Source organism: Dromaius novaehollandiae, chromosome 14, assembly GCF_036370855.1.
Source record: "Dromaius novaehollandiae isolate bDroNov1 chromosome 14, bDroNov1.hap1, whole genome shotgun sequence".
Lineage (NCBI taxonomy): Eukaryota > Metazoa > Chordata > Aves > Casuariiformes > Dromaiidae > Dromaius > Dromaius novaehollandiae.
The window spans coordinates 3,129,806-3,150,850 of record NC_088111.1 but is presented as its reverse complement, the minus strand read 5'-3'; the positions used below and the strand labels follow the sequence as shown (position 1 = coordinate 3,150,850).

At 61.5% G+C, this 21,045-nt stretch overlaps 3 protein-coding genes across 11 annotated transcripts in view; 2 read left to right on the top strand and 1 right to left on the bottom strand.

Moving 5' to 3' along the window:
• The window catches only part of SLC5A10 (solute carrier family 5 member 10), a 45,989-nt gene extending 45,441 nt beyond the window's left edge, over nt 1-548 (top strand). For 5 of the 7 annotated variants that reach the window (XM_026095208.2, XM_064520084.1, XM_064520082.1 and 2 more), the window contains one exon: nt 73-548. In XM_026095208.2, coding sequence (XP_025950993.2) covers nt 73-236 — 164 coding nt within the window. In that variant the 3' untranslated portion in view covers nt 237-548. The remainder of the gene's footprint in view (nt 1-72) is intronic. The other 2 variants (XM_064520083.1, XM_026095207.2) reach the window with 1 other exon arrangement.
• On the bottom strand, nt 525-4,371 carry GRAP (GRB2 related adaptor protein). The gene is made up of 5 exons (XM_026095212.2): nt 4,169-4,371; nt 2,958-3,055; nt 2,517-2,639; nt 1,823-1,991; nt 525-1,132 (listed from the first exon to the last, which is right to left on the bottom strand). The coding sequence occupies exons 1-5, from the start codon at nt 4,244-4,246 to the stop codon at nt 947-949; spliced, it is 654 nt and encodes a 217-aa protein (XP_025950997.2). The 5' UTR covers nt 4,247-4,371; the 3' UTR covers nt 525-946.
• A 16,374-nt stretch (nt 4,372-20,745) lies between these two features.
• EPN2 (epsin 2) overlaps nt 20,746-21,045 on the top strand; it is a 49,910-nt gene continuing 49,610 nt past the window's right edge. For 2 of the 3 annotated variants that reach the window (XM_064520081.1, XM_064520080.1), the window contains exon 1: nt 20,746-20,949. The gene's annotated coding sequence lies outside the window, so the exon portion shown is untranslated. The remainder of the gene's footprint in view (nt 20,950-21,045) is intronic. The other variant, XM_064520078.1, reaches the window with a different exon arrangement.

Genomic DNA, 21,045 nt, shown 5'->3' with positions numbered 1-21,045 from the left:
CTCAGTTTCCCCCCTTGCAAACCGGGCTGGGCTCCCCCGTGGCCTGTCCCCAACGCCGTCCCTCTCTCGCAGCAGGCTCCCGGGACGGGGCCCCGCGCGGGCGGCAGCCGGCCGAGAGCCCCCCGAGAGCGGCCTTGGGGGACGCCGCCGAGAGCCCCTTCTGGGCCGGGGTCTGCTGCGCCAACGCCGTCGTCCTGGTGTGCGTCAACGTTTTCTGCTACGCCTATTTTGCCTAGGGGCTGCGCCGGGGGGGTGGGAAAGCCGGGGAGTGGGGTGATATTTTTTAGGTGCTGCATTCGGCACGTGGGAGGTTTCCACCAGTGCAACGAGCTGGGCGTTCTCAGCACCGTGGCCCTCGAGGGTGTCCCGGCGCGAGGGTCCGGTGAGGGTGCCCGGGGGGGCGGCGTGCGAGCCAGGAGCCGGTGTTGGGGTGAGCCCGCAGGGCGAAGGTGCCCGGCGCGGAGCGGAGCGGGAGAGGCAACACGGCGCCGGCAGCCGCAGGAACGAAAGGAGCATCCCCGCTGGCAGCTTTCACCCAAACACACTTTATTAGCTCAAAATAAAAAAAAAGAAGAAAAAAAATGCCACAATTTGCAGCTATGACTGGCACCTACGGGACTGAGCTCCTCCGCGCCCGGCCTCCGCCGCCGGCCGGGGCACCGGGCCCCTCCACGGAGCTGCAACGGGCAGCGCGGCCGGACGGGCTGGGGCAGCCGCCCCGGTCCGTGGGCTCCGGGCGGGGATGCTCCGGTGTTTTGCCATTCCAGGGCACCGGCGGCATTTGCATGTCCGGGGGCTCCGGCCGCTCCGGAGGAGTTTTTAGGGCCGTTTGCCGGTGGGTTTTCCCACGGCGCCGGGCGCGGGACGGGTGCCGTCTGCGGGGCGGGAGGACGAGTGCACACGCAGGGCTCGGTGGGGCCGGGACGGCGGCGGCGGCGGCAGCAGCTCACTTGTGGATGGGGTGGACGTAGTTGCGGGGGAAGAGGCCGACGCGCCCGTAGATCTTGCCCTGCCACCAGTTAGGGTCGGGGCAGGCCAGCACCTCGATGATGTCCCCGCGGAGGAAGGGCAGCTGGGAGCTGTCGCGGCTGCAGAAGTCGAACTGGGCCTGCACGAACTTGGGTCTCCTCACCTGGCGGGGAGGCGAGGCCAGGCCGGCGTCGGCGGGGGGGCCCGGGACCGCGGCCACCGGCGGCTCCGGCAGCCCCTCTGGTGCTGGCGGCCCCGCTCCACCCGCGGCTCTGCCTTTGGTCCTGCCTCGGGGCCCCCGCGCAGCCCGGGGGCCGCATCCCGGAGCCGTGAGAGCAGCCGAGGGTGCCGGGGTCCTGCTTCCAGCACGAGGGCTGGGAAGGGGTGCAGAGGAGAGTCCTGGGGTGCAGGGGGGGAGCCCAGAGTGCAGGGGGAGCCCCAGGGTGCAGGGGGAAGCTCTGGGGTGCAGGGGGGGCCCAGGATGCAGGGGGGAGCCCCAAGGTGCAGGAGGATGCTCTGGGGTGCAGGGGAGAGCCCCAGGGTGCAGGGGGAGCCCTGGGGTGCAGGAGGAAGCTCTGGGGTGCATGGGGGGGGCCGGGGTGCAGAGGGGAAGGAACCCATTTATCTTTGGGTGCACAATGCTGCAGGAGAGCAGGAATCCCTGGGATAACAGCACCTTTCCAAAGGGCTCAGATGCAAGGTCTCTCCCGGAGCCCCCAGTGGGGGACATTCCCCCGTGTCCCACCCACGATCCGGCCCCGGAGCGGGACGGCCGGGGGGATCCATCACGGACAGAGGTGCCGGCTCTGGACACACCCCCCCCCCCCAGCCCCCCGCGTGGCTCTGCCGGTACCTCCGGGCCCTGGTCGTCGTCTCGGAGGAAGACCTGCTGCTTTTTGGCGATGGTGGTGGTCCGGTAGAAGTCCACCAGCTCGTTGAGCGAGTTGAACTTCTCCTCCCAGAGGAAATACTTGCCGTTGCGCTCCCGCAGCACCTTGAAGTGCTGGACGTGCTGCCCGTAGCTGCGGGGACGAGCGGGGCTGGGGGGCTGTGCCTGCCCTCGCCGGAGCCCCCCAGCTGCCTCCCCGCCTTCCACATCCTCCCGCTTCCCTGGGAGCGAGTGCAGCAAGAGCAGCAGGTCTCAGCCAGCCCCAGCGCGGGCCGCGAGCAGGTGGCAAAGCCTGGGCTTGGCATCCCGGAGCCCCAGGGCGGAGCGGGGGGGCGCAGGCCGGTCTCCACCGCTTAATTAGCCCTCCTTCACCGCTTAATTAGAGAGCAGCAGCGTGAGAAAGCGCCTGCCTGGCCCGGGGCCGGCTCCTTCCACCCAGGCCACAGATGGGAAGGGGCAGCGACGGGGCGAGTCCGTGCAGCGCCGTGCACCCGGGTGCAGAGCCGCCGGGGACCCCGGTGACACCAAGGGACGCACTCCTCCACCCCGTCCCGGCCACGGCCCCTGGCTGCGTCTGCTCCCTGCGCCCCGGGGGCCGCGCGAGGTGGGTCCCGCAGCGGGGCCGGCCGCAGCCTCCCGGCCCCCCCGTGCCGCTTACTTGACGGAGATGGAGAACTCGCCCGGGGCGCTCTCGCTCTCGCGGATGAGGAAGGCTCCCAGGTGCCTGCGCTGCAGCAGCAGCTCCTCGGCCAGCTGCCGGGAGATGCGGCCCGCGTACCACCTGCGCGGGTGCAAACGGGGCCGGGTTACGCGGGGCTTTGATAGCGCGGTGATAGGATTGCGCCTAACGCAGCGGTAATCCCACAGTGCTTGCGGCTCCCTGATCATCGCTCGTGCAGCGGTGGCCCCGTGCGGGAACGGCTTCATGCACGGGCAGGTCGTGCGGCCGTGCCACTCGTGGGGCCACGCACCAGCGTGCAGGACTGGGCATGGTCCCCCCGTGCCTCAGTTTCCCCATGCACAGGTCTGCCCCGCTCGTGGCCGGCGGGGTCGATCCCGGGCAGCGGGAGCGGATGTCCCACCGCGGGACGGTACTCACGGGTGAGGCTTGACCTTGATGTAGTTCTTGGGGACGAAGCCCTCGGAGCCGAACAGCTCGGCCTTGTACCAGTTCTGGTCGTCCTCCATGTTGAGGATCTGGGGTGGGGGAGAGGAGCCGGTGTCACCGGGCGGCTGCCCCGGGTCCCCCCACCCTGACCCCCGCGCAGAGGGCGGCTCTGCCAGCAGCTTGCAAAAGCCGGGCTCCTTCGAAGGCCGGGGCTGCTTGGGCTGAGCTTATCGCCGTGCTGGCGGCCATGCAAGGGGGGGGCTCTGCCCCGGCGCCGGGGATGCCCCAGGCAGCAGCTCCGGCACCGTGGCCCCCCCGGGCATCCGGCGCGTTTGCAGCGAGAGGAAGCGTCCGCGTGCGAGCAGCAGGGCTGCCACCCACTTCCGCGCGGCACCGTGTTGCCGGCCTCCCACGCGGGGCCCGCGCAGCCGGCACAGCTGTGCAAACAGGATCCGAAACCCCCGGGCGCTGCTGCTGCCAAACCCCGGGGGCCGCGGGGAAAACACGCCGCGGAGGCAGGGCCGGGCCCTCGCCCTCCCCGGGGCCGCGGGGCCGGTGTCTGCGAGCCCGGCCCGAGCCCAAGCCCCGTCTGGCGCCCGGGTGCCTCCTCCGTGCTGCAGAGCCCTAATGACTCCGCGGGGCCGGGAGAGCCAGCGCTTCGGCCCCGGCGGAGACCGGTGGGTGCCACCGGCCCTGCTCGCGCAGCCGGGTCAGGATGGAACCACGGTGGGAAGGAGCCGGGTCGGGAGGCATCATGGGGGTGGACAGACCCCACATCCCTGCACATCCGCATGGCCCCGAGCATCCCCATGTCCTCGAGCATCCCCACGTCCTCGAGCATCCCCATGTCCCTGCACATCCCCACGTCCCTGTGCATCCCCATGTCCCTGCGCATTCCCATGTCCCTGCGCATCCCCACATCCCTGCACATCCCCATGTCACTGAGAATCCCCACGTCCCTGCACATCCCCGTGTCCCTGTGCATCCCTGTGTCCCCACATCCCCGCGCATCCCCACATCCCTGAGCATTCCCATGTTCCTGCACATCCCCACGTCCCTCCAAGCTGGGGCCCAACACTGTGCGTGGTGTCCTGCACCCCAAAACCCTCTGAGACGCCTCTGCTCCCCCAGGCAAAGCCCCAAAGAGGCAGCCAAGCCGCTCGGGCCCCCGAAGCAGCCGCGCCGTCCCGGCAGGGCCGTACCTTCAGGGTGTCTCCCTTGCGGAAGGGCAGCTCGTCCTTCTCCGTCGCCTGGAAGCTGTACAGGGCCACCGACTCCATGGCGGGGCGGGGGGCGCGGGCACCCGGGCCGGCGGGCGCTGGGCCTGCTGCTGCTGCCCGCCCCGGTGCCGCGGGGCTCCCGGGGGCGAGCGCGGCGCCGCGGGCAGGAAGCCGCGCTGATGTCAGCGCGCAGCCGGCGGCGGGGCGCACAGCTGGCCAGCTGTGCTGCGCGGGGGCGGAGAGCACTCCCTCACGGGGTGGCAAAATTCGGCGGGGGCGGCCGTGACCCCCGCGGAGGGTCCACGTGCCGCGAGGCCGGCCGCTGCTGGAGGGGAGTCTCTGATGTCTCGTAAGGGCCCGAGACACCTTTCCAAGGCTGCGCCGGGAGCTCAGCCCTTACGAGACATCAGAGACTCCCCTTTGGGAGTCTCCCAGCTTTCCCCAGCTCCGGGTGACGAGTCGGTGATGTTTTGCCTGTGACCTTCTCCCCGCTGCCCGGTCAAAGGGGACAGCACCCCGCGTCCCGGGTGTCCCCGGTGTGCTGGGACAGGGTCGGGGTGGGCACGAGCCGGACCCCAGAGCCGCGGGGCGCCCAGCCGCCATCCCGGCAGCTTCCCCACCGTGTGCGGGAGAAGGGGCAGCGGCCCCACGGGGATGAAGCATGGAAAATCCGCCGGACGTTGCTGTGCTCTGCTGCGAGGAATTAAACCGGGGACAGCTGCGGCTCAATCCCGCCGGCGGGACTTAGGCAGCGAGGTGAGGAGGAGGAAGAGGAGGAGGAGGAGGAGGAGGAGGAGGAGGAGGAGGAGGAGGAGGAGGACACTGTTGCCATCTGCCCGGGCAGGGATGAGCCGGCAGTGCTCGCCCCGGGCTCACGGGGAGACCCTGGGCCGGGACAGCCTCCGCGGTGACCCCAGGCCCCAATTCTCCTCCTCCAAACCTCACCCCTATTTACGCGTGCGTTGGAAAAGCGACCGCCCTGTAACACCCCCGGGAGCACTTTTCATCCCAGGGGAAGCGCAGCTGGGAATTGCGGCTGGCCCAGATGCATCCTGGCTCCCAGGGTCATCCCGGCACGGCCCCCGGGACCTGCCTGCCCCCAGGAAGCGGAGACGAGCCGGGAGCAGGGCGGCGGGCAGCCGAGGCCATGGGAACGGGCTTGGTGTGCACACACAAGTGTCACGAGGAGGCCGGGACTCAGCAGCTCCGCGCGGCCGCTGCAGCCCGGCGAGGCTGGGGGACCGCGGCGGGGAGGATTCCCACGTCGGGCGAGGCTCCCGTTGCGCTCGAGCCCTTGGCGGTCTCCTCCCGGGGGGGCTCGGGAGCCGGCCGCAGCGCATCGGAGCAGCGGGACTCAGGACCGGAGCAGGATTGGGTCCCGCCAGCAGATGGCAGCAGCATGCAGGGGACCCTGGGGACCCGGGGGACAGTGTCCTGCCAGCACGGGCCCTCCCGCCTCCCTCCCTCCCTCTCCCAGCCTTGGGGGACCATCTCCCCCCGCCCGCCCTGGGGACCGAGACCCTCCCCTGGGGTTTGCTGGCCCCGCTGCTCGGGGACTCCCGGATCCTCTCGGATGCCTGCGGATGGCTCGGAGGGAGCGGGCAGCCCCTTGGGCCCCTTGGGAAAAGGGGGGGGCGTGGGGCTGCCCCAGCTCCCGGCCGTGGTCCCTGCAGGGGGGCCTGGCCCCCCTGGCCCCCCATATCCTCATGCACAGGGTGCCATCCAGGCCCTTCCCACCAGCGAGCGGCTCCGGGGTGGCCGGGGACAGGCAGGGGACGGCAGCCCGGGGCGTTTGGGGACAGGCTGGGCAGGGGCCATCCTCTCCCGGAGCCCATCTTCTCCCTTCATTCCTGCCTCTTTGCTCCCCAGGCATTTTGCCACCCCCCAAGATGGGTTGGCGAGGCCCTCCTGGTTGGGAAGGGCCATGCGGCTCGCTGGTGGCTCGCTGGTGGCTCGCTGGTGGCTCGCGTGCTGTCCCCAGCTGCTGGCCGAGCCCGTGGCCGAGCTCCGTGCCACAGAGCGCTGCAGTGCTCCGCGCCGGGAGCCCAGCGGCTGGCTGACTGCCGGGCCCGAGACACCCCATAAACCTCCAAACAGGGTGGGTTTTCTTTTTTTTCTTTCTTTTTTCCCCCTTTTTCCTTTGTGCCTTGTCCAGTTTCTGTGTTTCGTGCAGCACGGGCTGTGCTGGAGCAGGGGACGAGCCCAAGGGGCCGCGAGGGACCGTGACACCCACGGGTGCCCCGTGCCCGGCGGGACGCAGCCCTTTTGTCCCCGCGGTCGGAGCGCTGGCCTGCGTGGCGGGGGGGTTCATGGGGACAGGGAGCGGGGGGGCAGCCGGGGCTGCTCCGGCGGCACCGGCAGCGTGGGAGCCAGCGGGCCACTCCGACCTCTCGCCGGCTCGCTCCGTCTGCAGGGCCGGTTGCATCGACATCCTGCAGCAACATTGCTGCCGCGGCGAGGGGAGGAAGAGGAGGGCAGGGAGCCTCTTCCCCTTCCGCCGCGGGCCGGGCGCGGTTTGCTAAGGAGGCGATCCCGATCCCAGGCCCAGAGCTGCCAGCTCCTCCTTGCTCTGCCCGGGAACAGGCTGCTGTTCGGGGGGGCCCGGGAAGGAGAGGGGGGGGTCTCAAGCCTGGCTTTGCCCCCGCGGCCGGGTCGCAGGCCAGGCCTGGAGGCTGGTGGGCATTGGAGGCCGGCTGCACTCGCGCCGTGCCTGCGGGCTGCCCCCACCGAGCCTCTGCCCGCTGCATCCCGCTCCCCGGCCGTGCCGGCGGCGTTTCCCCTCCGGCCGCTTCGGCAGGAACCCCGCGGCGTGACGCCACGCCGTGCCGGCCGGCAGCACCGGCTGCGGAGGAGCAGGGCCGTACGTGCCGTTTTCCGGGCACGCACATCCCGTGACGCAGGCGCAGGGCAGCTCCTCCCGCCCCGCCGGGCAGCCTGGCCGCGGTGATGCCGCGCTGCCGGCTTTGCGTTTGCCTGGGGACGGAGCGGTAAAGACGGGGCGATGGGAAAAGCTGGGGGGAGGAAGAGGGAGGGCGGAGGAAGGCTGGCTGTCGGAGCGGTGATCCGGCGCTGCAGCCACGAGCCGCCCCGGCAGCTGGAAGCCGGAGCTCCCCGTCGGGAAAACACCCCGGCTTTGTCGTCGAGGCTCGGGATGAATGTCCTGCCGCCAGGACAGCCAGCGGGGCCAGGACGGGAGCCCCTGCCTCGGGCCAGCTCCTCGAGAGCCACATGAGCTCCCAGTATAAAATCAGTGCTGGTGCCCCAAAAGCAAGGCGCCAGCCCCGATTTACCCCCGTGGCACGGTTGGCCCAGGGACGTCTTCTGTGATACCTCCCGGCTTTAAGGCATGCAGGGCACAGCAAACAAAAAAAGGACCAGGCACCCGGATCGGTGCCCGGCGCCGGTCAGGCATCCCCCGCGGTGCCAGCGGCACGGGGTGCCATGGGGATCCTCCGCCGCTTTGCCCCGGCCTCTCGGAGGAAGTGGGTGTCCCCACGAGGCCCCGCGCGCCCGGGGTGCAACATCCTGGGCTGGGAGACGCCACGTCAGTGCTTGCAAAACAGGGTTTCGCAGTCAGCGCTTTCCGCCGGGGCCGACGCGGAGGCTGAGCCGGTAACTTTGAGCGCCCGGCTCGGCCTCGTACGCGGTGCGATTGCTCTGCAACCCCAGCCCGCAGCAAGGAGCTGGTGTCACCGCTTGCAAGCGAGCGTGGGACGCAGCCAGCTCGGGGGGCATCGGAGCCCTCCAGCCTCTCCCCACCCCGCGGGTCCTGCAGGAAAGCACCGGCAGAAGGAGCAGCCGGGAGGGACAAAGCCGATGTGCCGTGCTCAGGCCGACATGGCCGGGAGAGGCCTCTCGAGGCACTGGTCGCACCCAGCCGTTGCTCGCCTTGGCTGCGGCACCGGCGGTCGGGGCTGGCACTGGGGGGGGCTTCTGGGCCACGGTGTCCCAAAAGCCTCCGGCGAGCAATTAAAGCCAGATCCGCAGCGAAAGGATGGCGATGGAGCGGGTCGGCTCTGAACGGCCCCGTCGAGGTGGGGTGTTCAGTGTGCCGGCTTGGCCGGAGGTTGGGGCCAGCTGTCTGGAAAAGGGTGAAACACTGTTGGTGGAGCGATTCCAGACACAAAGAGCTGGAGCTGCTGCCTCCGGGACACGAACACCGAGTGCTTCCCAGGAGCCGCACGGGACACAGTTTGGGGTTGACCGATGTGCACGGTGCTGGTGCCCCGCTCTGGGGACAGGCACTGCCTCCGTTTTGGCTCAGGGCATGGCTGCAGTGGAGGCTGTGCAAGGATCCTTTGCAGGGAGGAAGGAGTTAACCATCAAAGCCACCAGCAGCTGAAGTCGATCATCTCCCTGGGTCCTATAAAAGGAGGTGGAGGCCACTGGCTGGGTTGGGCTGGTGGTGGGGAGGGGTGTTCAGTGCTGTGTCTGTGGTTTGGGTGGTCTCTCCTGGGATCTTGCAGTTCCCTGGGGTGGTTTCCTTCTGTGGCTTGCCTCTCTCTTTTGCACTGAGAAGGGCAGAGAGTCTTTTGGGGAAGGGAAAACCTCATGCTGGCCCTGAATGTGACACTCAGAAGGGCTGGGTGGAGGCAGCTCACTGGTGTGTGACCTGGAGCTGGTGCTTGCTGCCTGGCTGGAAGCAGACCTTGGTGCATGTGCTGTGGCCTGGGTGTCTCACTGTGGTCCTTGAGGTGTCTTGGGGTAACTCTGAGGTCTGCTGCTGGCCTTGGCTGAGGGTTAACCCTAAATCTGCTTTAAGCTGGGTGAGTGGGGTCCTGGTGTGCTGGCTGAAAATGCCTTAAAAGGCTTCTGCTGCACCTGCTGAGCTCTGATCTCAAAATCTCTGATAAAGAGACTTGTGTGATGATAAACTGCCAGGGCATCCGGCCTCTGATCTTCCCGTGTGGTCTCGGGCTCGCTGCGTGGGAGGTGAGGCCCCTGAAAAAGGTCACCTAGGTGGGCTTGGGGCCACAGCAGGCTCCTGAGCTGGGGTTTCCCATCACCTCCTGTGGCCCCTTTGGAGCAGTCCTGGCCCCATCGGGGCTGGGAAACCATAGTGCTGGAGAGGGCTCAGCACCACTTGGATTCGAAATGGGGTGAAATCAGGAGGGTCCCTTTAACCAGCACCCGACAGCTCCAAAGCAATAGCCGAGTGGGGTGTGGGTTTGGGTGCGTTTGCCATGGAGGAGATGTCCTCTCCCAAGCCGGTGGGGCAGGAGTGACCAGCCACGGGTGGCAGGAGATCTCAGGTGAGGGATGCCGTGAGCTTGGCCAGGTTCAGACCCAACCTGATGCTCAAGCAGATTCTGAGAAGCTCCCCCAACAGCGACATCTGTGATTTTTCTAGGATTCGAGAAGAAACCAGCCAGGAAGCCCCGCAGAAGCGCGTAGGTGAGGGGGCCGTGCTGCCGCTGCGGTGACTCGGGGAGATCCGACTGCCGAGAGCAAGGAGGATTCGGGGAGAAGTGGTGAGGGACCGCTTGCGAGGAGGTGGCTGCTTGCTGGGGGCAGCAGTGCTGTTTTGGTTCCTCCTCGGGGCTGGCTGGTAACAAAGAGGTTATTAATAACCAATTAAGCCAGCGCTGGCGTCACGCCTTCCTCTGCAAGTGTGGCAACAGCCCTGAGGTTCCTCCTTCGGGACGCAGCGGCCTCCTCCCCGGTGGCCGCAGGAGATGCCCTGGGCTGGCTGGACGAGTGCGGTGCAGGGACCGGGGGGTCGTTATTCCCATGCTTTTGCCACCTCCCAGGGCTGGCGGCTCCCCCCTCCCTCCTTCCAGGGGACCTGGGATGCTGCCGTGGGAAAGCGCCCGGTGGCATCTGCCGCCGAGCATTTGGCTCATTTTGGCCCCGGCGCCGGCTGAGCCCTGGCTACGCCGAGGCGAGAGGGTGCGAGGGGGCCCGGAGCCCTGCGCGGCGGCTCCTGCGGTCGGTGCCAGGGCAGATGGAGCGGGATGAGGAGGAGGAGGATGATGCTCACCTGCTCTCCCCCGGGCCGAGGATGTGCGTGCCGCTGCATCCCCGGCCTGGCAGCGGGGAGGAGGGAGACGGGCTGCTGGAGCGGGGCCCGCCGCGATAATTCATGGCATGCCGGATGCGCTGTAAAACCCGCCAGGATCCGGGCGCTGGGCTCCTCTTGAAGCCGCCTATTCAGGAGCGAGATAGGGAAGACAAGAGGGAGGAAGCCGAGGGGGGACGGAGCACTGAAGCCTTCTGTTCCCTGCCGGCGACGGATGCAGGTGCAGCTGCAGAGTCCCGGGATGCTTTGACTCCTTTGCACCGCCTTTTCCTGAGGGGAGAGCGGAGAGGCAGGCGGAGGGATGCCCCCGGCTCGGCTCTCGCTTGGATGTGTCCCTGCTGCCAGGGTGGCCCGTGTGGCCACTGCTGCTGTGGATCTGGGCCTTGAGGTGACCTGTGTGGAGTCTGAAGCCTAGTGCAGGGCTGAGCTCACCCTCCAGTCTGTCCCTCGCTGAAGCTGTTTGCACCATCACCTTCCCTCCCCCAGCTGCCCATCCTCAGGAAACGTTTAGAAATTAAATATGTTTTTCAAACCTCTGCCTGGCTTGTCCCCAACTTTGTCAGAAATTGGCCAACAGCCTCCAAGGTTACCAGGGAGGGGGTTTACGTGTGCGGCCGCACGCCCGGCCCGACCTACGCGGGGCCCTTGCATCTGCTTCACTTCTCTAGAAAACGGAGCTAAGAAGAGCTGCCCCGGTTGCTCGGGGCACAGCCCTGCCTTACGCCACGGCCGTGCGTGGGTGCTCGTGCCTGTGCGAGGCAAGAGGAAAGGGTGAGCGATTTCAGGATGCCACAGTAAAACTGATGGATTCATCCCCAGGGCTCTGCTGGACTGCGATTTCTGACACATCAGCTGTGGAAATCCAGGGTAATTTTGCCGAAGCCTTTCCAGATATCCGCCTGTGTGAATGAGACCAGGATCTGGCCTGGCTGCTTTAAAGAAACACTGCCCAGTCACTGAGCTCCAAGATGCATGTTTTTGCCTTCTGCTGCTTTTAGCAAATGTTATATGCAGTATTCGTACAAGGCATTTCTTCCTGTTAAATGAAAAGTCTCTTTTTTTAGAAATGCTCCTGCAGTGCTGGAAACTACGGTGTTTCTTTCGGTGAGAGAGGTCACAAGACCCCCAGGAAGCTGGGGAGCTGATCCGCCTCTCCGTGCCCGCTGGAAAGGCAACGGCGGGTTGGGACCGACCCTGCAGCAGCTCCAGCAGCTGGAGCCTCAGGCTGCCTCATTTAAGGCACTAACATTAGCACAGGTAATAAAAACCCTTCCTACATAGATATATGTATGGCATATGTGTACATATAAATGCACTTGCAATATCTGTCTATATAGTAAAATATTCTGCTATATATCTGTGTTTGTATTGATGTAAAATATTCCTTTCAGCACTTCTTTCAGCTCATCACGGAACAAACATTGGAAATACAGATTTATTTTCTGCCGTGCCTCTCTCCCTCCCCTCTCTCAGGCTGAAACAGGGACTGCTGCCGCAGCCTTTTCTCCCGGACGGGACCCTCACCTGGGTGAGCGACTCCCTGGGCTTTTTGGGAGCTCCTGGCTGAGCAGCCGCCCTGGCCCCGGTCTCCAGGCTGCCTGCCCGGGTGCTGCTGCGGGCTGTCCATGCCGGAGCGCCTCGCCAGCTCGCAGCTAACGACGTGGCAGCAGCAGGATGTAAGTGTGTGTGTGACCATGTGTTGTCTTGTCGTGTTGATGCTACACGACGGTCTCCTCCTGCTAACAAGTCCGCCCTCCCCGCTGCGGGTGCCACGAGTTTGGTGTCTCCCCAGACTCGCCGAGGAGCAGGAGATGGAGGCACCACAGGGCACCCGATTCCTTGCAAGGCTCTGATGAGAAATTAGGGCAAGGATTTGAGCTCCGGCTCAGAGCGGAGCAAATGGAGCAGAGGGCGGTGTGCCGGAGAGCAGGGCTGCTCGCTGCCCCTTCCCGGCAGCAGCGCGGGGGAAGACCCTGAAAGCAGCCTGGGAAAGGGGTCTCCTAACCCGCCTTTAAATAGAGCAGCAGGTTGGTGGTGTGGCACCAGCCTGGCTCCTGCCTGCCCACGGTCTGGGCAGGAGATGCGACTCGAATGCGTTGCAGCTCCTCTCTAGCTTGGGCACTGGCACTGTGTCCCGCTGGAGACCAGGGGATTAATGTGAGGTCCATGGTCCAGGTCGATATCTGCTTGCTGCCTCCTCGGCTGGGATCAGCAACGTCCCCTCCAGGGGTTTGCAGCCGCGCTGTTCGTGGCTCCCTAGGGCAGAGACACTTACTGGTCCAGTAAATCATTTCAGCATGTGTTTAAATCTACCTGCATATGACAGGGGCTGAGCATCCCTGGGGCTTGGAGGCTTGGACAGTATGCCACCGGCCCAGGAGGCTTCATTCGCCTCCAGGGTGGAAGAGATGGCAGCTAACGGAGAGCCTGCTTTCGGAGGGAAGCCGCGATGCCCTGCTGAGGAAGGCAGCAATGCAGCGTGTGGCTGCTCCGCGGGCACGTCTGAGGCACGGAGCTGAGTGCTGGCGCCCAGCGTGCGGGGACATAAGAGCGTTTGTCCTCGTTAAAACCAAAGATTTGTCTAGTGCAGAGTCCCGACACCAGCCGTGGTCAGTACCAAGTGCTTGGGGGAACGTGTCAGAAGCAGGTGAACGGATGGGGATGTTTTCTTGTCCTGTTCTCCCAGGTCCTGCAACCCGGGGCTCGGACACTTCCCGAATCAGAGGTGCATCCCAAGATGCATTTTGAAAGAGCACCTGCAAATGTCAGGAGCTCCAGTCTCCTGACTCCCTGCAGGCTCCGATCTGGGTGCGAGACGGATGCCCTGCCCCGCCCCGAGGCGAGACGGGAGCCTCCTGTTTCCTTCTCACGGCAACCAGGTGCAAGCCGCGAAAGCTGAGGCAGACCGACTCCTTACAAACCGCCTCCAGTGAAGCACTGCGAGGGGAGTTGTAGAGCGATGCGCGCACGGTGCTTGCCTGGAAGCATCTGTCAGCTCTCTTCAGAGGGTCAGCTTGGTGGCTTTGGCAGGGGAAGTCATTTGTAAAACAGCCCTTGCTTTCCAAGCAGTTAAGATCCTTCCAAGTGCAAAGCGCTTCTAGGCCTAGCGAGGCAGGTGTCGCAAGCTCTCCTTCCGGCCTGCTGGTGACTGATGTGGGATTTTCAATAAGGGAGGCAGTTCGGGCTGCTTTGGCTTTCGCTCTTACTGCTCAAATTGCTCGGCTTCCGCAGGGCCGTTTTCAAGATAGCTGAAATCTGTCGTGGCTGTAACGTGGTTTGCGCCCCACTTCGACACGCTCCCAGTGACGTGCATGCAGAGAGGCTTCTTGAGGGATGGAGGAAACTTACTGTCTTTAGCAACTTGCTTTGCAATTATTTTTGAGTAAGGTTGTGGCTATTGTGGTTTCTGCCCCAGAAGAAGCAGGGCTGTGCACAGCCAGTTCCCAGCAGTACTGGTGTTTGCCTTTTACGTCCTCTGATCACAGATGTTTGGTTTTTAAAGATCAGAAGGAAACATGTTCCTTTAACTGCCTCTGATGTTCACAAGGTCAGGGAGCAAACCTGTAGTTGTCCCCTCCATTCAGTTCACAGGAATGTGGAAGCTTGTGGGAGTACTAATTATGGCCAATTACAACCTGCTTGACCAGCCACTGTGCTCAAATGGCCGCTGAAACTTGCTGTCCTAGAAGAAGGGGATTTTTCTTCTGGCTGATCTCGGCTGAGGAAGCCGCATGGTTTCGAGGCGCTGGCAGAACTGCTCCGCAGGCCTGAGCTGCGCAACGGCTTGGTCAGACAAATGCTAGACCTGAACGTGTTCCCGGGAGCTCCTTGCCTGCGGTGCCGTGCAGTTCGTATTTGCTTTGTGAAGTCCTGATGCCTTGTCATGAATCTCTCCAGCCCAGCTGGTGATTTTTTAAATCTGCTTGTTGACTACATAGGAGCCATGTATTTACAGCTCTGCGCTGTTGTTTAGTTTTTGCACTACGAAAACACCTGGGAAGCCCTGTCAAGGCTGATGTTTTTTGTGGTAGGTCAGCAGCAACAAACTAGGAGTTGTGACTGCAAATACAGATATGAAAGTTGCGACTGGATTTGTGAGCCTGGGAACTGAGGAACTCGCTTGCAGAAGTGGGAATCAGAAACCTAAACACTGGGCCAAGTAGTGCAGCCACTGTGCTGGTTGCCATACAAAACAGACACCCCTCTGTTTTCATCAGTCCAGGGGAAAAACTACCTGCTTTCCAGCAGTGCTGTGATGATCAGTGGGCATCCAGCTGCGACCCAGGGGCTTGGTTTTAAAAAACAGCTCAAAATGCCAGCAGCTCCCCATAGTCTTTTCTCCTGTAACTGTGACAGCAATAGTGCAGATGCTTCTGAGCAAAAAATGGCTGTAGATACCCGTTGCAGATATACAGCTCAGTTCCCAGGATTATAAGCAAACATGGGGCTTCCTAGAGAGCGTGTGCTGCCATTGGACATCATTTACTGTAAGGTGCTCTGGGAGAGGAGCACATGTAGAGGAAGCTCCTGTGGACCAGCCAAGTCTCCTTGTTTGTGAGCACCACCCTCCTGCAGTGATGCTGATCTCAGCCCTGTTATCCCTAAACCACTAGCCCAGTCCCCAGCCACGAGCAGGAGAGAAGACCGACTTCTGGATGGTGCTACAAAGCCAGGAGTACGGTTCCTTTTGCTCAGCTGCCATTTTCCTCATCCCCAGCCTTATGGGGTGGTTTCCCTCAAGGTGAGAAACACCAGGGAGGAGTGAGGATCATCCCTGGCCACGTGAGAGCCTTGCACAACAACACAAGTCATCCTGTGGTTTGTCTATTATTACAAAGCCTGGATTGGTCTGAGGATGGGCCCAGGGCAAAAGGGAGGGCCTGACTCCTTGGGTGACGTTCTCTGGGTGGCTGCAGGAATGATAAAGAGGAGCTCTGGGAGGGTGACGTTGTCTATCGACTCCTTCCTGGCAGGAAGTTTTTGCAGCCTGGCAAGAAGGAAGTCAAGAAAGGATAGTGCAAACTACCAACTGCAAGGGAATCCTTGTCCTCCAGCATAAAGCTAAAGGCTCTGAGTTGGTGACTTGCTTTGCAGAACCGGATGGTTATGCTAAATGAGACCATCTTTGCTGCAAGTACTCTGGGCTCGAGTCTGCTGCTCATAACTATGCAGAGAGTCCCAACGTGCAAGTGCTTCCAGCCTGGGAACAGGCAGTGAAGCCAGGCCCTCTAGGTCAAATACGCTGATTTTTATCTTATTAAAAAGGAAAAACACCTCCCTGCCATGGAGTGACAGCCTGCAGTGGTCTTGTCCCCTCCTTTCTGCTGACACAAGTGCTCATCTGACCTTCTGGTGAGCTGGTTCAGGGAGCTTAACTGGCTGTAAAGGCATTTCCCCCCCCAAAAACTGACTAGTTTTCACCACAGATTGTATAAGCTGGTGGTGGTGGTAGGGAGGGAATGGGAATGGGTGGCTGGTGGTGGTGGAGCGAGGGCAGAAACCACAACACCCTGACTTAGGTCAATTAAACTGTTGTGGAATGTCACCCTGGGCTTCAGGGGGAGGTAATGTAAGCAACACGGCAGCCCCGGCTTCTCGGGGCGGCACGGGGAGAAACGGCTCCCACAGAGCAGTAAGGAGAAAGGAATGAGGGAAGGTGCCCACGGATGAGACCATCTCTAACTTCTAAAGAAACCCAGCATTGGGTAATTACTCGAACTAAGCACATTTCAAATGTCACTGCCCCTTACGCTGTCAGTGCATGTTCGTTTCGAGAAAAGCGGAGAATGTGCTAGCGTTGCATTCTTGCCTCTTTCCATGAATCTGCTAACGTGTTCAGAAAGACTCTGCTCAGAAAGCCCGTGTCAGAGGCGTAGTAATTTTGAACTCGTCAAAATCAGTATTTGCATAGGAAACAGTTGTACAAGTTTGTCTGCATCACAAATGAAACTAAACTCCTCGCGCTGCCTGTAAGCGTGGTCCGTTATGACTGAGCTTGGGTTGATTCCAGCTGAAATCAGGCACAGGTTTACTGCGCTATACTCCCCCCCATTCATCTTATTTCTGACTTTGCTTCTGCAACTGCATTTATATAAAGATGCGTGATGAAGAAATTGTCAATTAACCTAAGCCAAGCTAAATATGATAGAAACTAAACTTTTATTTTGGTTTCTCTAGGCTTGCAGACAAATTGTGCGCATGCGGTCTGGATGCAGACCCCGTGGACCCATGTGTCTGATCAAAGCAGACAGCGGCGCAACTCACATCTTGCAAACTTCAATGAAATATTCATGAGTGCAGGAGGGAGTAAACGGGGGTGAACATCACTTCGTACGAACCTGAATATATTCCGTATCGCGCTCAGCAACACGTAGACAGCTCAGAAAATTCAGAAGGTGGCCTGTGCTCGTCAAGGAATTTCCCGCTGCTTTGGCTCTACGGACAACAATGATTGCATTTGCCCATGTTCCTGTTATTGTCTCACTTCTCATTTAATTAGCAAATTTCCAAAATTGGGCAGTTTAGGGCTTAACCCCATATTTCTCCTGTGTGGAAGCATGTGACTTTCTCGAGAGACTGAGGAACACCCACTCCCACTGGAGCTGGTGCGAGTGGAGGGTGCTCAGCTTCTTGATAAATGAGGCAGGTTCTCACTTAGCTACTTAATATGGGCTTAAGTGCTGAACATTAACAACACCTTCATCAGATGATGTTAGTCTCTATTTTTAAATTGATTCCTTTGAAGACCTATAGGTTAGGAAAGAGAAGGAAAATTGGTAATGGAGCAAAAATGACTGTGATTTAGAGATTGAATTGCATACAGCTAGAGCCATGCATCAGTATAATGAGATTCAGTCTTGTTTGGCTACAGGGACTGGAGACAGAAGCAGAAAATGTGATCCACCGAGGCAGCTCTCAGGAAATGAGAAACAATAGAGTGAGGAAATCAAATTTCAAACTGCAGGGATATATTTATCAAGCTTTTTTAGAATTTTTGCAGAGGTTTTTGGCCATCTCTGCGCAGCTTTTTCTGCATCTTTTCGGTCAGCCGACATATGGCCGGAGGATTAGATCGCTGTAAAGCACTGTTGTTTGTGACCTATTTGTTAATGCAGGGCTGGGGTCAGGCAGAAGAGGCGAATGTACTTCTTGTTGTTCGGTGCTTTTCAAGCGCTGTTCCTGTTGTCAGTCACACCGGGGCCAGACACTTGGAACAGACTCATTAGCTAATTAGTGGTGTGCTCAGCCCCACGTGGCGGTAGTTGCTGTGTGGGCGACATTCACGTTCCGGCTGTGGAACAGGCCCTCCCGGGGCTTCCTGGCAGCCGCTCTTCGCTAGGTTAGCCGGGAGGGCGGCCGTGCCGGGGCAGAGCCGGGAGAGGCTGCGTCTGCCCTGCCGCAGCCGCGTGTACGCCAGACGCCGCGCCGCAGCTCCTCTCCCCGTCCTTCCGCTCCCCGCGACGCGAAGGCCCCTGCGCTCCCACTCCCCGGCTGCGCTGCCTCCATCGGCGTTCCCGGTGCGGACTGCTCCGCCGCGGTAACAGTTACTGGGGAGACGCCGCGGTTATCGGCTTCTGATGCTGAGCTGGTTTTGCAAATGACGGCCTTGAACTCTGGCTCTGCCAACACAGCTGAAACGCTGTGAGCGCTGTAGTATTCGACAGTGTCACGGGTCAACATCCAAGGTGTGGTGCAGCCGGCCTCAAAGAGGGACCGGGCAGCCCGGGGATAGGACGTTGTCGACGCTGGCTCCTGGGTTAAAAATCACGGGAGCGATAGCAGTGACTGCTGCTGCTAATATCCCACAAGAGCCATAGGTCCACCCGCGACGCGTCTGCTCGCCCTGTGCGTGTCCTCCAGGGACCACCCCAAGGCACCGTCCCATCGCAGCCTGGGCGAATCTCTGCCGCTGCGGCTGTATCGACCAGGTACCTGAGCAGCACAGCAGCAACACCACAACCTAAGGTGTTAACACAGGTGTAATAATAAAAATGTAGTTTTACTTGAGTGCTTTGTTTTGGTTGCACTGAGAGGCTTGACTGGGTTCAAAGAAAACACGGCTTTGTCAATCCAGGTGTGCCAGCTGCAGCAGTTCCTTGCTGGGTTAGTTTATTTGTGTGCTTACACTGTAGACAGGGCCCCACCTGGGACGGAGCTGGAAATGGAGATGAAGCTCCCACTTGTTTCTGAGAGCTGCCTGTGCGGACCTGGGAGGAAGCTGCCAGGGGTGGGAGGTGGAAGAGAAGGCAGCAGGAACAGTCTTTTCTGCACATTTTACTTTAAACAAGAACTTTTTTCTTGTTCTTTAGAGCTGTCAGCACCTAATCATTAGTATTAATGAACTTGCACAGAAAAATTAGGTTTCCAGAGATGTCCGTATTCGGCCTTCATTTGTCCATTGCTGTTTTTTCTGAAGAAAAGAGGGAAGTATTCCTTCTGCTCCTAATGATGGTGTCAGATACTTCTAGATACTTTATTTTCTCACCCAGAATTTAATTATACTTAGCTCTCCTAGCTCAAGGTTAACCACTAAGCCAGTATCACAGCTAGCTACAGAAGACTTGAATTCCCAACTACCAGATGGTATTCAAAGCATTTGAACTTACAGCATCTCTAAACAAGCAGCTTTTAATGCAGCTTACTCTGTGCGTGTTTCACTGCAGTCCATGTCCATGTGTGTTTAAACCTCAATCCATCTCACATTGCGGTCAACAGGAATTTTGCTATTGACTCCAAGGAAAAAAGGGCTGGGCCGCAAGTTTGCAGTGCCTGGCCTGACCTTCCTTTCACTTGAAAAGCAATACTTTATAAACTGGGTATTGCTCCAAGTGTTTTCTTTTGTTGTGTTTCAATAAGGCAACATTCCTGGGGAATTGGGGGTTTAAATGACCATCAGCACTAGCTGGAACCAGCCACAACACAAGCAGCGTTCTGCTAGCAAGCTTCTCCCCTGACCTGCATCAACCCGGACTGTCTCCTGAGCATGGATGTCCCATTTCCTTGAATTGTCTCATGTTTTTTTTGATAGGAGCAAATATTCGAAGAGAACAACGAGACCACTAACCTCCTTCAACCTGTGATCTTGGACACGGATTTTGCCATTATTCCAAAAGGGGAAGAACATGTGCTCCAGCCCGCCCAGACTGCCTGGCTCCCTCTGTTCAGTTCATATCTAGATGACTGCAGATGTGCCTCGTGCAGTTCTCCTGTGAGCTCCCCGTACAATAATCAAGTGCAGTGACCAGAAAGGTCTCTCACTGCAGCTCCATTAACATAAGCTCCCTACTGTGATTCTGAAGAGTCCCCAGATGCGTAAATGCCATTATTTTGTATTGACTAACCCAGCATCAGGAGAGGCATGGGGGATGGAGGGAAGAGAATAGCAAACAAAATAGTGCACAGCTTCAAACAGGCTGTTTCAAATGACATGAGTCATCCAGGGGCCTCGTAACCCACCTTGGGCCATGCCCTTTGGAGGACAGTACCTCCTTCTGTAGTGCAGGACTTCCCCAACCCAAGTAACTTTTCCACTTTGAAAAATAAACGAGGAGGTGGGCTTCCTTCTGCTTTCCAAAGCCTTTCTGTGTTTTCCTGCTGCTTCTCTCCAGTGAAATGTTGTGATCAGCTCCCCAACACACCTCCAAACCCGTGACCCGGACCGCCCTGGCAGCCCAGGCTGCCTTTCCCAGATGTGCCCCATGAGCTGGCAAAGCCCGCCCGAGACCCAGCGTATCTCATTCACACGGCGCAGCGATAAGAGCCGGGCTGTCCTTGCACGCCTGCGGCATCCAGAAATAGCTCCTCCGACCTTCCGTTCCCAAAACACGGGCCTCTCACCCAGCAGGCTCCAGCAGGGCTGGGCCTACCTGGGGGGCCGGTTTTGTCTGATTTCTTACTTGTGCCACAGGCCTCACTTCCCAGCCCGGCTCGGGCACCGGTGGACGTGTCCACTGCCGGGGAAGGCAGCGGGGAGCTCATCCCAAAGCCGCCCTCCGTGTTGTTGGCCTCAATACGCACGCGGGCGGCCCCGGCACAGCCCCCCGGCGAATCCCCCCCAGCCCAGGGCCGAGGCGGGCACTGGGAGCTCGGGCAGCGCCGGGCAGCCAGCGCGGGAGTCCCCCAGTACGTCTTTCGGGGAAAGCCAGGTACCGGCGCCGGGGAAGCCCAGCGCTGCCGCCAAAGCCGGCCGCGTTGGTGACGTGGGGCCGCCCCGCGAAAGGAAATATCTGCCCTTATAAATAGGAACTGGCGCGAAGGTGCAGCGGGCGGATTTGGGTCAGCGGCGGGCCTCGCCCCGGATGAGGCCGGGAAGGCGAGTGGCCGGCGGCACGGCGAGGCCTGGGGGGCACCAGCGGCGTTTCGGGGTGGCGGCGGCGGCCCGGTGGCTCTTCCCCGCGGCGCGAGGAGGTGAGCGGGGCGCGGGTGGGGAAGGAGGCCGCGACGGGCTCGGCGGGGCCGGCGGAGGCCGCGGCCGCTCTCCCTCCCCCCCCGCCCCGCCCGTCGCGCGCAGGCTCGGCCGCGCCCGGGCCGGCGCCGCGCCTCGGGGGCGCGCGCGCCGCCGCCGGTTCCGCCTCCTCCGCCGCCTCCCCCCGGCCGCCGCCATGTTGGATGGTGCGTGTGGGTGTCAAACCCAGCCAGAGGCGGCGGCGGCTGGGGACCGAGACATCCCCCTCCTCGGCGCCTTCTCCTTCCCCGTCCCCTCTCCTCCCGCGCCCTGCTCGGCGCTCCCCGCACGCAGCGCCAGGTCAGTCCGGGAGAGCCGCCGCGGGGAGGGCGGGGGGGGGGAGAGGACGGCGGAAGAGCCTCCCCCCCTCTCCCCTCAGCAGCGGGGTGCGGGGTG